Here is a 13,145-nt window from a genome sequence, read left to right as displayed (position 1 = left end):
ACATGGTACACCCGTACGTGCGGTATAATGACTATGGACTTACTATATAGACTTGATTCTATGCTCAAATGTGTGTGTTATATGGGTCTTAGATCCAATGGTTATTTTGTGACCGGCGCAACCTTAAAGGGCAGGTCACTACAAGATGTACATCATTAGTAGCGTGGGCCACCCGAGGTCGGACTTGGTCGGGCTGCTAATGTTATGGAAGGTAGCATACAGTGGTCGGAGAACCGGCATTGTATTACAGGTCTATCGGGACAGCGCCAACTTTGCTGAGAATGGGTAATATCTCGGGTAGACCATATATGATAGTTATGACCTATAAGCATTAGTTTTGTGCATTAAAATACTTAGGCGAATGCCGCCAGGAGTATACCACTCTTTTATTAACCAAACATTACTTTTACGATGTATTAACGGAGACAACATATCTTTTAAATGCTTACCAAAACTGCTCATTTATTTTTGCTTAATAATAATGGGCTCATGACATACTCTATTGTGAGGTTTACAGTTTACTTACTAAGTCGTTAGATTTACGTGATTATTACTCTTATAGGGAGCCTGTTTTTAGAACCCAAGAGTGGTACGGTTGCCACTACAGACTTTGTTTTAAGATCTTCATGCTGTTATCAGGTTTGCTTATTATTATTTTTAGTTGCTCCATATCTTTAAATTGAATATTATACTTGTCCCTGTAATGATTTATAGACTTCTCAGATTTATTTCACTTTCTTATGCATTAACTCTGATGATGCTTAGATGGGCGATCCCCTATTTAGCCACCAGTTAGTTAAGCTGGGGTAATTGCCAGTAACCTTGCCAGGTTGGTTAATACCAGTTTTGGGGGCGTTACAGTAGGAGTCTACCATACATATAATCTACTAATAAATTGGTCCTAGAATCCACCAACTTATATGTTTTACTAAAAAAAACCTAGCTAATGCCCTCGTAATCATCACTCCACTAAAAAAATATTTATTATCGGTTAATTTGGTTAACCGACAAAAAATATTTATGCTGATTAACCGAATCAAACCGACGTCGATATAAAAATCCTTAACTGATTACCAACCGACTTTTGGCGGTAGGTTAATGTCGGTTTGGTCGCAGTTGGTAAGTGGTAAACAGTTAATTTTCCCACCCCTACCTTCAACCAAGAAACCACTGGGTAAACACAGTACACTGAACGTTCAATGACTAAATTTTGACCAATCGAGTAGCGACCGAATGTATGCCCTACAACCCTAGAACCAGTGGCGGAGAGACAGGGGGCAACCTAGGGGCGGGCGCCCCTGGTAAAAAAAGAAAAAAAAAAGAAAAAGTAATTTTAAGTTAAAAGTTGGAGGGTGCCCTTGCTAAAAAAGTTCAGCCCATGTAAAATATTTTTACAGCCCTAAAAAAAAAAAACAAAACAAAAACAAACAAACTAGTCTCAACACTCCAATGTCCACGGCAATACACTAAACAAAAGAAAAAAAAAAATCTTACCCTAAATCCCTAACCCCTCTTCCAGACTCCAACTTGCGGCTCAAGCATGGACTGTGCAGGCTGTGCAGCACTCCGTCTCCCATCGCCATCGACCTTGAATTGCTTAGCAGCACCACCGGCATTTTCACGCCACGGCCGCCCACGATGATAGCCCATCTGACTAATTTTCGTTTTTTGTTTTCTTTGATTGATTTTAATGAGCTTTGTTTGGTTTTAGTTTATGAGTTTTGTTGGTTTAACTCATTTGTCTAACATGGTGATTCGGTTTTTGGTGGTTCACTGGTTCAGAACTCAGAAGGGAAACAGAGAAAGAAAGTTTGATTGTGTGTGTGTGACAGTGTGAGAGTGGTGAGAAACAGAGGCGTAAGGGATTGGTAGTAGTGCCGACTGTGCCACAGTGCCGTAGTGGGGAGAGATATTTCTGAGATGGGAACTTGGGAAGGCTATTTGTGATCACACTCTTGAAGCCATCAAATACCCATTAGAGACAAAACTTGAATTGAGCTCCACACTCCACTTTTGACTGACTTTGTGAGTAATGAATATCTGAGATCTCCTTGCTTAACTTGCTTTATGTTTATAAATATATTTGGTTCCTAGTTCCTAGAGACACGAGATACATGAATAATTAAAGCATCAAATTTGTTTTTTTTTTTTTGTTTTTTTGTTTTTTGTTTTTGTGCTACTCTCTTGTACTGGTGCTAGTGCTTACATGGTAATTGATATATCAATTTAACATATATTTATGAAGTCAGATAAATATGCTTTTTGTGATACATATATTGTGATATAATATTTTTTTTTTGATTGTATTTACCATATTATAATAAAAATATAATATATAAAGAGAAAAAAAAAAAATTATCATTATAATTTGTTGACGCCCCCTGTAGAATGAATTCCTGGATCTGCCACTGCCTAGAACCACTGTGCAAACAGTACACCGAACATTTAACCCAGGACCACCAAACATTCGATGGCCTGCAGATTGTCACAGCAGCAGCGCCCTTAGCTTTTCCAACCTTATAAGTAACCCTCTCATGCCCTTCTAAGCTCCATTATGCCCTTTAAGACCTAGAGAAACCCTGCTTGAGTGATTTGTGAGTTGTGGGAAGAAGAATGAAGGTTTATTGGAGGTAAACCTTCTTTACTTAGTTGTTATGCTAGTTAAGTGTTTTCATAGCTTGATTGCTAGTTTTAGGCTTATGTTGTTATTATAGGTTTTAAATCTTGGGTTAAGCATGGGTTAATGTTTCATTCTTGTTTGATGTATTTTATATTGCATGAAAGTGTTATTTTGAGTTAGGAGTATGTTAGGAATCTTGTTATGACCTTAGGATTTGCTTAGAGGTGATTAGAAGGATGTTTGGTTCGAAATGGGTTTTCTACCCAGAAGCGACCTCTCGCACCTCTTTGGCCGAATGTTCAAGGTTGAGTCCGAACGTTTGACTTAATATGTCTGAACGTTTGATGGCCAGGCAGAAACTTTGTTTTGGACATTTTTAGGTCTAAAACCCATTTTAGCTTAGATTTAAGACTAATGATTGGTTTTTTCATAGATTTGGAAAGTGCAGAACACCCTAAGGAGTATTTGGAGGAGTCTTATGACACAAGTGAGTAGAAACTCACATGAATACTTATTGTTACTTTTCTCACATTGCACGACTATTTTATGTGTACCAAATATACATCTTTACAACTCTCATGAAATACATTTTAGTATACTATGAACTTTATTTTATGAAAACGTGTGTTGCTTAAGCAAGATAATGAACATTGTGAGATTTGTAAGGGCATGTATGTAAAATACATAAAAGACTAATTGGATTGTAGACATGGTACACTATTACGTGCATGATAACGGTCATGGGCTTATTGTACATGTTAACTATATGTTTAAATATGTGTATGTGTTATATGGCCCTTGGATTCAATAGTTGTTTCTTGATCAGTGCAACCATGCTTCATTGACAGGTCACTACAAGACGTACGTTATTAGTAGCGTGGGCCACTAGAGGTCGGACTCAATGAAGCTGCTAGTTATGAATGGTAAAGTACAATAGTTAAGGCACTGGCATTGTATTAGAGAAAACCCTGCTAATAATGGATAATATTTCAAGTAGATCAAACAGTTTGAACTATGACTTGATTCTCATAATTATAATATATATTATATTTATATTACATTCATTATAAGTTGTCACCTCATAATGCTGCTTGTGGTTTAACAACAACTGAATTCATTATTGAAATGACATGTACATCATATGTATTTTTACTTACTAAGTCGTTGGATTTACCCTTGTATTCTTTCTCATTCCATTATGTATAATTGTGATGTTTAGCTAGCTTAGCTGAAGATGGATATGGAGAGACACTTAGTCATTATGAAGGATTTACTCAGGATTATTTTTGAGGACTTGGACCTTCTATGGCTCAAGTCGATGTGGGATGCTGACGAATCTATTCGTCTGGGGTTGCTCTAGATCATCCTTATGCTTTATTTAGTTAAACATAGGCCTTAGTTTATTCAGAACAGTTGTTAGTGATATGTATTATATTTTAATGACCGGTCTTTAACTGATACATTTGGAAATCTATTTATGTTATGATGCTTATAGTTTTACTCTAATTATTATGATTGTGGTTTTAAATTATTGCTATCTTTGTCCCTTGATCAAAGTCTTCCACTGTAGTCTCTCTTTGGAGAGGATGAAATCCTTAAGTCTTGTTTTGAGAGGAATAAGGCTAGGAGGTGGACCATGTAGTTAATTACTAATTAATTAATGTTACTGGGGCGTTACAAATTACAATAATAGACCCTTGAATTGGAATGAATATATGCACATTTCTGACACCATCAAAATCATATATATATATATTCCCACAACAATTCAAAAAGCACTAGCTTTGTTGATTTAAAATAAGCGATTGTTTTTAATAAATCATCTTCTTAGGGTTTTGGTATTTTGGAGATCACACCCTCCGCTCCTGTTCGTAGCAATAAGATATTTCTAGTAAAATTTTTTTAGAGCAACCATACCATGATGGAAGCCTCGTGGGAACACGAAGAGGAGATGCGGTTCAAATATCCACAACACTTCAGTAATGAAAATACATAAATTTTGAGGACGAAATTTCTTTTAAGGGGGGTAGACTGTAGCACCCGAATAAAAAAAAATTAAAAAAGAGAAAGGGGCGTTGGTTTTTAGTGTATATATACGTGAAAAACCCTAATACCACTTCTAAAGGAGTAGTCGTCTCACGTCTTTATCAATCTCTTTGTCCTTGTCTCTATTTTGAGGAAGTAGTGAAGCCAAGGCATATTGAGAGAGAGAGAGAGAAACAACGTCTGTTAAAAGAGTAGAATGAGAGGGAAGATTGGATCATCTTCCTTTGCCAAAATCTCATAATTTTTTAATAACTGATTTTTTTTCTTCTTTACTTTTATATTATTGATTTGAATTAAAATCAATGGATATGATACCCCTCTCAAACTATCACACAATTGACAATGTCTCTCAAACTTTTAATTGTGATAATATCCCCCTAATGATGAAACTACCTTTAGTAAAATAAAAACAAAAAATACTAAAACTTCTAGAAAAAACCTAAAACTAAAAAATAAAATAAAGTCCAAGGGGTGGCCAAATTTAATTTTTTTTTAAAAATCATTTTATAAGAAAAAATAAAAATTTTGATTTTTTTAATAAAAATTGAAAATTTTCATTTTTTGTTTTATAATTTTTTTTTAAAAAAATTCATTAAAAAAAATTAAAATTTTCAATTTAAAAAATAATAGTTTTCGTTTTCTAAAACAAGATATTAAAAAAAAAAAAAATCATTTTATAAAAATAAAAATTTCCGTTTTAAAAAAAAGAATTCATTTAAAAAAATAAAAAATATTCATTTTAAAAAAAATTTAAATATTTTCATTTATAAAATAAAAATAAAAAAATGTTTTTTTTTAATTAAAATTTTCGTTTTTTTTAAAAAAAGAAATTATTATTTTATTTTATTTTTTCAAATTTATAGGGTATTTTTGTCTTATTGAGAAATATAGGGGCATTTTTATCTTTTTAATAGTCTTGGGGATACTGACAATATTTTGATAGTTTGAAAAAGACATTGTCAAAATCAAAAATTTAAAACAGATATTGTCAATTAGATGATGGTTTGAGGGGTACTTTTGACATGTCCGCATAAGAGGGAGGAGATGAATTCGAACTAGTGATCACATCCACTTCATTAGGTGTGGTCCTAAGCAGTAGCTTGAACTTGTGCCATGGATCTCATCCAACAGCCACAATTTTACCACGTTCCCAACTAAAGATAAATAATAAAATATTATTTATTTTTTTAAAAAAATATATAAAACAAAATATTAAAATATTAAAATTAAAAATTAAAAAAACTATTGGGTCAGGCTGGCCACCCCAACTGAGCATTCCGCCACCCCCAGGGGTCGGTTGGGGCCCTAGGGGGTGGCTTCGGCCGCCACCAACCGGTCCTTAGGGGTGGCCGAAGCTACCCTCGTGGCCATAGGAGGTGGTTGAACCACCTCCCATGGCCAAATTTTGTTTTATATATATATTTTAAAAAATAAATAATATTTTATTATTTATCTTTAGTTGGGATACGTGACAAAATTGTGACTATTGGATGACATTAGATGGTTAGGATTTAAGAAAAAGCTGATGGGCAATTTTTGAAGCATTGCCGGAATCCTGATCCCACCTAGCCAATTAAACTACCTTTTGGAAACATTTGAGGGGTACTTGAACGGTATGTAATATATCATTACTCGAAAAGAGGACTTGTCCAAGGAATTCAAAAAAAAACAAAACCATTAGCCCGCTTCTTTTTGGGGCCGAGATTTAAACTTCACTGTTGACGCTTCACAGTTGAAGCAAACGCAGATGCCATGGCTTTGATCTTCCCGGACTACCAGCCCACCACCTCTGTGCCTGACCCCCTCTTGCCCTGGCTCTGGTTCTCTCTCCCTCTCTCACAAACAAACAAGCACGCTGGCTTTCATTGTGTTAAACTTGTTGCTGTTTGTTGTGGATCCAGGTCGATCAAGAAAGCTCTCGAAGAAGACTCGAGGTCAGGGTTAGATCTCAGCAAGCTTCTCTCGGATTGCATCGTCACATTCAAGGGCAATGAGCAGTACCGGAACGATGTCAGATTTCTCAAGATTTGGTTCCTCTATGTAATTTCCTAGTCATCTGTTAATTTTTGTTTCCGTAATTCGAATGCTTGTATTGTGTTTTCAGTTTTGGTATGTCTTCATCGGTTGTTAAATTTCATCTTTGTTTTTTTAGGCTTAAAATGTTTAATGGGTTTGCTTGGTTTGTCTTCGTATACTGAAATTCCCTTCAGCTTCAATTGCTTAGTTTTGTTTGCGTGTGGTAGCTATTATGGGTAATTGTTTTTCATGTTCTATTGGCCTTAAGATATTTGAGCAATTTTAGCTTTATTTGCTTGTTTTATATAGTTGTATTAGATTTTTGGGCTTAAAGTATCTGAGGGTTTACTTGGTTTCTCTGTTTCATTGGTACTCCCATAGGCACTTACTGTTTTTTTTTTTTTAATTAGTTTGTCTCACAATTAAGTTGCTTGAAATTGATCTGGGTTTGTGCCTTTGGTGTCTCTGTAGGGTTTACTTGGGTTCCTATGCAATTAATGCTCCTTCAACCATCTCTATGCCATTTTGTTTCCCAATTCAATTTATTGGGTTTTGTTTTATATATGGTACTACAATTGGGTGGTTGATTTTCTCTATTGGGTTAAGATGTTTGATGGGTTTACTTGGTTTTGGTAAGTTTTTATGCTTTGGTTAGGACTTATTTATTTTTAGGTCGTTTTGTTTCAAAGTTCAATTGCTTATATAGTGCTCGTGTGTTTGGTATCTGTGATGGTTGGAATCTTTGATGGCTTAATTTGGTCTTGTTGGTTTTTGTAGATGGACATTTGTAAAGATTTTGAGCGTGTTTTCAGAGAAATGGTGGAGAGTGAGATATGTATTGGCCATTCCTTGCTTTATGTATGCTATGCATCCATTCTTGAATCGAAAGGGATGTTGCATGACGCTCACATGGTTTATCAGTCTGGAGTTTTAAGGTCTCTTTCTTTCTCTCTCCCCAGTATGTGTGTCTATATGTGTTTCTCTCTCAGATTGGAGGTGTCTGGTTGATTGGGTGTTTCAAGTTGTGCCATAACACTTGTACTGATGCTCTGCTACTAGGAATGCTAAACCGGTCGAGTTGTTGAAGAAGGCACATGCCTTATTTCTCGATAGAATGTCTGAATTAGCGAATGCCTGTTCATTTCAGAAGGTGTGTTCACATGGCCAAACGGTGCAGCTCTTACACATTTTTCTATGGTCTTGTTCCCCCACCCTAAAAGGAAAAAAAAAAAAAAACCTCCGCGTGTGCTTTCCAGTCTCTTTGTAATAGGGTACGTCAATGACTTGGAGATGGACTTCATTAAAGTTTGGTATATGACAGCAGAGAAATCATGTTAACAAAGGCACACACACAAGACACATGTTTTAATGACATTAATTATTGCTCAAATTTAAGTTTTGAAAACTTGGTAAGTAGTTTTAGAAAAATATTTTCATATCAGCATGCCTTCTTTCAGGATTGAATTATTTGTTCTATTATGAAACATACCCTTCTATAAAGTGGCTAATACCGTACAATGCCCTTTTTTTTTTAAGAGATGAGACTAACCGGACTAGGCAAAAAGCTGGATAAGTCTTCCTATATACTAATTTTTTAATTCTTTATTGCCTTGAATAGAGAACATTTTCCAGATTATATACATACATGCTCTCTTTTAAGGAAAAGGAGGAGATTGAAGTATAAATTAGCCGAAGTTCATATCTATGAATTGTGTAAAGATTTATCCTTTTGCATTTCCATCTTGCAGATTGATGATCGTGAAGCCATTAAGTTTGGAAAAAGTCAAATTAATCCATGGTCCACCTCTAGCATTGAAAACCTATTGAAGAAGCTGAATCCTCATATTATGAAATATGATGTGAGACAGTACAGTTAGTATCTTTTGCATAGTTTTTCATTTATCAGCCTCGCCAGTAGTTGGTGTTATAATTGCTTCTTGACATACTTTTCAGGGATACCATAAAAGTAAAAAAGCTTACCCGGGAAAAGTGGCTCTATCTTCTTTGCATAATTCATCAAGGAATAAGGTTATTGAGATAGGTAAAACTCCATATTAGATTAACTTTGTTATATTCACATGAATATACCATTAAGTTTTTAGTCTTATATAAGGCTTTGTGTTTGTTTAGTGATTTTCAATGTAAATTTATATGTTCTGACCAATACGCATAACCTTTTGCAGTTGGTATGTTATAATTGCTATACCTAACAAAATTAACTGCTGATTTTGTATAACGTTTGTTTAAAAGAACATCAATTAGATAGATACAAAAGAGATTCACAATATTAATTATCAAAATTGAAAATCCAGAGACTAAATTGAAATCGCGCAAAAAGCTAGGGACTAAATTTGAGTTTTTCCTTGAAATTTAAAAATTACCCTAGAAATATAGTACATTTTTGAGTTTAGGAAGAAACGTATCTCTGAGTTACCGTTCTAAGAATTTCATTTTATAAAGTTTGACAGTTAGATACTTGGACTCTAGGTGGCCAAATTTGTATTATTCGTGATTGTGCTTATTGTGATGCTCAAAGGTGGAAAAAAGTACCAGATCAAAGGTTGTGCCGGTCAGGGTGGTTTTGCTCAAGTATATAAAGCATATGTCAACAGTAATCCAGATGAAGTTGTTGCGCTTAAGGTATTTACTATTGTAGTATTCTCCTTTTTAATTGCCGACTAGATGTCTTGTTGGATTATATCATGGTCTCTGAAATTTCTTGCAGATACAAAAGCCTGCTTTCCTTTGGGAGTTCTACATGTATCGTCAGCTAGATCAGCGCATCTCAGACAAGGAAGTATGCCATTTTCTGGTGGTGTCCCAATGTTTATTGGCTGTTTCTGGTTTGTTTAGTTACTTATTCTTGCTATCTCATTTTATCAGAGGTCAAGCTTTGGCTTTGCTCATAGAGTGCATCTCTACTCTGACTGTAGCATACTTGTCTGTGACTATCTATCCCATGGGACTCTTCAGGTTGGCTTATCATATCTCGTATCTGCTATATTATTGGGTTTAGTCTTCTGTAATACTTGTGTTCCAATTTTCCCTTGTGCAGGATGCAATAAACTCCTATGTGGTCACTGGCAAGTCCATGGAAGAGGAGTTATGTATTTACTACACAGTAGAGATGCTGTACATGCTAGAAACTTTGCATGGCGCTGACCTCATTCATGGTGATTTCAAGCCTGATAATCTGCTTATTCGTTATGCTAGGTAACAGACTTTTCCACGTGGGTCGTTACTGTGTTACCTCTCCTATGGAACTGCCGTGAAACAACCCAATGCAATTTGTACGGGTTGATGACCAGAGCTTATGTTCAACTAGTTATATATCAATCAGAATGTCAAATTTCTATTTCCTTCTTCCAATTTTTTTTTTTTGAATTGTTTTCCTGGTATGTTCGTGTGTGGTTTTTGTAAAACTGTTTCTGTTCTTGATGTATGGGAGAAAATTCGTCTCTAAAAAATGGCGCTTGTGTTTTCTTACCTCAGCATTTGGATATTGTTGCACCGTCAGATTGTTACACTTTCCTAACCCATAAAAGACATTGTTTTTCAAAATTTAGTCAATAGCTGGGCAAAGTTGTTTTCACTTTTTTCTGCACATTCACTGCATGAGGCAGTTATACATCGTCTCAAGAGTGGTTCTTTTGGTGTCATTACAGTCTAACTGTTATAGATGTGATTGGTTTTCCAGCATTGATCTCTTTTAGTCTTGGCATCTTTGTTTGCTTTATACTCACTGTACAATGTATATTTATCCATGACAAATGTGGAAGATTTTTACAAGTCAAAGCCAGTTTCCATGCTTCATGCAACTAATGGTGCCAAAAGATAACCTATATATCTCTAATGCTCATTTTCTCATTATTAGCACACTAATGGTCTTATACAATCTGCAATTTGTGGATAGTGTCCTTCAAAAGATAATTACCTGACCTTTTGGCAGGGGTGACCTTACAGAAGATGGGTTCCATGACCGAACTGGTCCTTGGCATGATCAGGTTACTTCCATTTGCATCAAAGACTAAATTATGGTTTTGTTGTTTATGATTACTCAAGAGTTTTATCTTTCAGGGCCTTTGTCTTGTTGACTGGGGAAGGGGGATAGATCGACGTCTCTTTTCGGACGATGCAGAATTTAAGGGAGATTGCCGGACTTCTGGGTTTCGTTGTATTGAAATGCGGGAGAATAAGCCATGGACAGTTCAGGCTAGTCTCCACTTACATAGCATATCCGGTGCAATTGCTAGTACTATTGACTAACTTCATATTAATGTCTCTTTAAATTGACTCCAGGTAGACACATATGGCCTGTGTGTTATAGTCCATATGATGCTGCACAATTCTTATATGCAGTTAGAAAAGAAAGCATCATCTGATGCTGGCTACATTTATCTACCCAAATCACCTTTCAAACGGTATTTGCTAAGTCCTGCATAGTCTTAGGCATTTGTTGATCTTAACATTATATTTTGGTATCACTCTTAGCTTTCACAGCATGATTCTTATTCAATTGGCTTCAGATATTGGAAAGTTGATCTCTGGAAGAATTTTTTTACCAAGCTGCTTAACATGAGCCCTGGCACTGGCAGTGATGACAAGAACTTGTTGCAGAATTTGAGGGAAACATTCCAGGATTACATTTGCTCTAATCCTCAGCTCATAAAGAAACTAAAGGAGTTGCTGGTGAAGCAAAGGGCTTCCTTGTGTTCTGCTTAGTTTCTCTGGTCTTTTCCACTGAATTTTAATTTTTAATGGCCATGAAATTGTCAAATTTATGCACAGTGCAACGAAAAGCAAAATTAGGTGTAACTCTTCATTTATATTTTAACTCAAAATATATATACACATCCTTGAACCTCATAAAAAGAATTCTAGTTAAATTATGGACACAGACCACCTATCACAAGTGTGTATGGACATTAATGTGGGAAGATGGCTCAACCCATGTGACTTTGTGGTCGGTGATTGGGAGATGGACATATTATTATGGGCACTTGTTATTTTCGCTTTTTTATTTGTTTTGTTTCTTATTTTTACATATTTGTTATTTTTTTTATTCCTCACTCCCATGATTGAGGAAGGGAAGGGGTTTATTATTGTATGTCTTTAAGGGTGTGTTTTACATTACGATTTTAAATCAAATCACAAAAAATAAATTGTTTGGGATTATGTTTTTAAAAAATTGCGATTTGAAAGTGTGGATTTCAAATTGTAGGTATGGAGGTACTTTTTAAAAAACGTACAATTTTAAAGGCTAAATTGTGATTTTAAATGTCAAACTGTGATTTTGCCGAATGCTTAACTGCGTTTTTTGCGGGAAAATGCACTTCATTCTCCCGAAGTTTGACTCAATTTTCAATTTGAACCCTAATGTTTAAAAATTTGCAATACACCTTTACAAAATTTAAAAATTTCTCTAAAAATATTTTCTGACGAAAACTATTTTATGTGGAAGTAAACGGAGCCAAAGTTACAAAATTTTACAATTTGAGTAATTCGTCACTGAATTTCGTTTTCTCATACCGAAAGTCAAACATGTGCTACGCACGTGAGAATTTTTCTTCCAATCTTCCCAGATTGCCCCAAATTAGCAAAAGAATTAAAAAAAAAAAAAAAACATTGGGTGGCGGTTGCCACCCCTTTGGCCAGCTACCCCCCACATGCGTGCCACGTGTTTGACTTTCCGTCTAAGAAGACAGAATTCAATAACAGATTATTCGAATTGCAAAAGTTTGTAATTTTGTAAGGGTACATTGCAAATTTTTAAATATTAAGGTTTAAATTAAAAATTGGGTCAAATTTCGAGAGGGTAAAATGCATTTTTTCCTACATTTTTAAATGTCATGTTTTCAAATCATATATTTTTAAATCGTTATTTTTAAATTACACTTTAACCTAAAACAAGTATCAACCTAAATATTTATGATCAACCCATAGATACTTTTCACTTGCAAGAATTACTACAAAACAAGAAACAAGATTGCTACAAATTAGATTAATTTGTAATTAGCCCCAAGACTTCGGCCTAACTAGAAAAAGTAATCTAGTGGGCCCATAAAACTCACTAAGATAAGCGATGTTATTGAACCAAACAAATCAACAAGAGTAAAATTGTCAGCCCTAGTTGAGTCTGGATAAGAAAATCGTTTGGCAACTTTTTAGTAGTGTTTTCAAAAGAAAACAAACATTAAAAATATTTATTTTAATATATATATATATATATATATATATATATATATGTGTGTGTGTTTATTTTCTAGGCACGAAGGCTTCATTTTTATTATTAAAAAAATAAAAAATAAAATTGGAGAGGTAGTTGTAGCAAGCCCAATGAAAGAGATGAGATGACTGTGTAGTTACCTTTCTATTTAAAAATAATAATAATTTACCAATGTCAATAATTGACAATTATACAATTCAAACAATTTTCTGTTTTGAATTTTTAGTTTTTTTGTAA

The 13,145-nt window shown here is 34.7% G+C and overlaps 1 protein-coding gene across 1 annotated transcript; it reads left to right on the top strand.

Moving 5' to 3' along the window:
- Positions 1–6,352: 6,352 nt before the first annotated feature.
- Positions 6,353–11,689, top strand: LOC132182418 (mitotic checkpoint serine/threonine-protein kinase BUB1). The gene is made up of 14 exons (XM_059595657.1): positions 6,353–6,486; positions 6,568–6,706; positions 7,460–7,617; positions 7,742–7,832; positions 8,431–8,541; positions 8,636–8,723; positions 9,219–9,322; positions 9,408–9,479; positions 9,566–9,655; positions 9,738–9,895; positions 10,632–10,686; positions 10,760–10,894; positions 10,982–11,103; positions 11,209–11,689. Exons 1-14 carry the CDS (start codon positions 6,419–6,421, stop codon positions 11,402–11,404), a joined length of 1,587 nt encoding a protein of 528 aa, XP_059451640.1. The 5' UTR covers positions 6,353–6,418; the 3' UTR covers positions 11,405–11,689.
- Positions 11,690–13,145: the final 1,456 nt, after the last annotated feature.

Source organism: Corylus avellana, chromosome ca5, assembly GCF_901000735.1.
Source record: "Corylus avellana chromosome ca5, CavTom2PMs-1.0".
Classification (NCBI taxonomy): Eukaryota; Viridiplantae; Streptophyta; class Magnoliopsida; order Fagales; family Betulaceae; genus Corylus; species Corylus avellana.
Note: the sequence above shows the minus strand (reverse complement) of the source record. Positions and strands in the feature narration are given on the sequence as shown.

Excerpts from the sequence above, each read along its gene's own strand:
- LOC132182418 (XM_059595657.1), top strand. The coding sequence starts at position 6,419 with ATGGCTTTGATCTTCCCGGACTACCAGCCCACCACCTCTGTGCCTGAC. Across the intron at positions 8,542-8,635 it reads CTCATATTATGAAATATGAT|GGATACCATAAAAGTAAAAA; the intron begins GTGAGACAGTAC and ends CATACTTTTCAG. Across the intron at positions 9,656-9,737 it reads TATCCCATGGGACTCTTCAG|GATGCAATAAACTCCTATGT; the intron begins GTTGGCTTATCA and ends TCCCTTGTGCAG.